At 53.3% G+C, this 2230-nt stretch overlaps 1 protein-coding gene across 1 annotated transcript in view; it reads right to left on the bottom strand.

Annotated features, from left to right (window-relative positions):
* The window catches only part of lama1 (laminin, alpha 1), a 48721-nt gene that overhangs the window by 1167 nt on the left and 45324 nt on the right, over positions 1 to 2230 (bottom strand). The window contains exon 52 of the mRNA XM_046073681.1: positions 1671 to 1884. Coding sequence (XP_045929637.1) covers positions 1671 to 1884 — 214 coding nt within the window. The remainder of the gene's footprint in view (positions 1 to 1670; positions 1885 to 2230) is intronic.

The raw sequence follows: 2230 nt of genomic DNA, 5'->3' as shown, positions 1-2230 counted from the left end.
GGTGGAGACAGGTATAGAGGAAGACAGGTTGAGAGGGAGACAGGTAGCGACGGAGACAGACAGGTGGAGAGAGGGAGACAGACAGGTGGAGACAGGTAGAGAGGGTGACAGGTAGCAACGGAGACAGACAGGTGGAGACAGGTAGAGAGGGAGACAGGTTGAGAGGGAGACAGACAGGTGGAGACAGGTAGAGAGGGTGACAGGTTGAGAGGGAGGTGGATAGGTGGAGACAGGTATAGAGGAAGACAGGTAGCAACGGAGACAGACAGGTGGAGAGAGGGAGACAGACAGGTGGAGACAGGTAGAGAGGGAGACAGGTTGAGAGGGAGGTGGACAGGTGGAGACAGGTATAGAGGGTGACAGGTAGCAACGGAGACAGGTGGAGAGAGGGAGACAGACAGGTGGAGACAGGTAGAGAGGGTGACAGGTTGAGAGGGAGACAGACAGGTGGAGACAGGTAGAGAGGGAGACAGACAGGTGGAGACAGGTAGAGAGGGAGACAGGTTGAGAGGGAGACAGACAGGTGAAGACAGGTAGAGAGGGTGACAGGTTGAGAGGGAGGTGGATAGGTGGAGACAGGTAGAGAGGGTGACAGGTAGCAACAGAGACAGACAGGTGGAGACAGGTAGAAAGGGTGACAGGTTGAGAGGGAGGTGGACAGGTGGAGACAGGTAGAGAGGGTGACAGGTTGAGAGGGAGGTGGACAGGTGGAGACAGGTAGAGAGGGTGACAGGTTGAGAGGGAGACAGACAGGTGGAGACAGGTAGAGAGGGTGACAGGTAGCAACGGAGACAGACAGGTGGAGAGAGGGAGACAGGTTGAGAGGGAGACAGACAGGTGGAGACAGGTAGAGAGGGTGACAGGTTGAGAGGGAGGTGGATAGGTGGAGACAGGTAGAGAGGGTGACAGGTTGAGAGGGAGGTGGATAGGTGGAGACAGGTATAGAGGAAGACAGGTAGCAACGGAGACAGGTGGAGAGAGGGAGACAGACAGGTGGAGACAGGTAGAGAGGGAGACAGGTTGAGAGGGAGACAGACAGGTGGAGACGGGTAGAGAGGGTGACAGGTGGAGAGGGAGGTGGACAGGTGGAGACAGGTATAGAGGAAGACAGGTTGAGAGGGAGACAGGTAGCGACGGAGACAGACAGGTGGAGAGAGGGAGACAGACAGGTGGAGACAGGTATAGAGGAAGACAGGTTGAGAGGGAGACAGGTAGCGACGGAGACAGACAGGTGGAGAGAGGGAGACAGACAGGTATAGAGGAAGACAGGTTGAGAGGGAGACAGGTAGCGACGGAGACAGACAGGTGGAGAGAGGGAGACAGACAGGTTGAGACAGGTAGAGAGGGAGATAGGTGGAGAGGGAGGTGGACAGGTGGAGACAGGTATAGAGGAAGACAGGTTGAGAGGGAGACAGGTAGCGACGGAGACAGACAGGTGGAGAGAGGGAGACAGACAGGTTGAGAGGGAGACAGACAGGTGGAGACAGGTATAGAGGAAGACAGGTAGAGAGGGAGACAGGTAGCAACGGAGACAGACAGGTGGAGACAGTTATAGAGGAAGACAGGTATAGAGGAAGACAGGTAGTGAAAGAGACAGACAGGTGGAGACAGGTAGAGACAGGTGGAGACGGAGACAGACAGGCGATGGTGCTTGTACATTCAGAGCCCACCTGGATAGCCTCCCAGGTAAACAGGGTTGTTTGTCTCCGCAGAGGTGGATTGTGGGTGGGGGTTCTGGGTGGTGTAACTCCGCCCGTCTACACTCAGACTCAGGGTGTGTTTGGTCTTTCTGGCCAACAAGCGGTGCCAGCGTCCATCACATAACATCTGACCGATCGAACGCACCGACACTCGCCCCGCGCCGTTATTCACGTTAAACACCACCTGAGCGACAACACAGGTATGCTGTTATACTGATAATCAGTATATACTTATACATGTACACACAGTACCTCACAAACTGAGTACCCCCCCACATTTCTGTAAATATCTGATTCTATCTTTTCATGTTTCAACACTGAAGAAATAAGTCTTTGCTCCAGTGTAAAGTAGTGAGCGTGCAGCTTGTATAACAGTGTAAAGTAGTGAGCGTGCAGCTTGTATAACAGTGTAAAGTAGTGAGCGTACAGTTTGTACAGATTGTATAACAGTGTAAAGTAGTGAGCGTGCAGCTTGTATAACAGTGTAAAGTAGTGAGCGTGCAGCTTGTATAACAGTGTAAAGTAGTGAG

This window comes from Micropterus dolomieu, linkage group LG01 (assembly GCF_021292245.1).
Source record: "Micropterus dolomieu isolate WLL.071019.BEF.003 ecotype Adirondacks linkage group LG01, ASM2129224v1, whole genome shotgun sequence".
Classification (NCBI taxonomy): domain Eukaryota; kingdom Metazoa; phylum Chordata; class Actinopteri; order Centrarchiformes; family Centrarchidae; genus Micropterus; species Micropterus dolomieu.
Note: the sequence above shows the minus strand (reverse complement) of the source record. Positions and strands in the feature narration are given on the sequence as shown.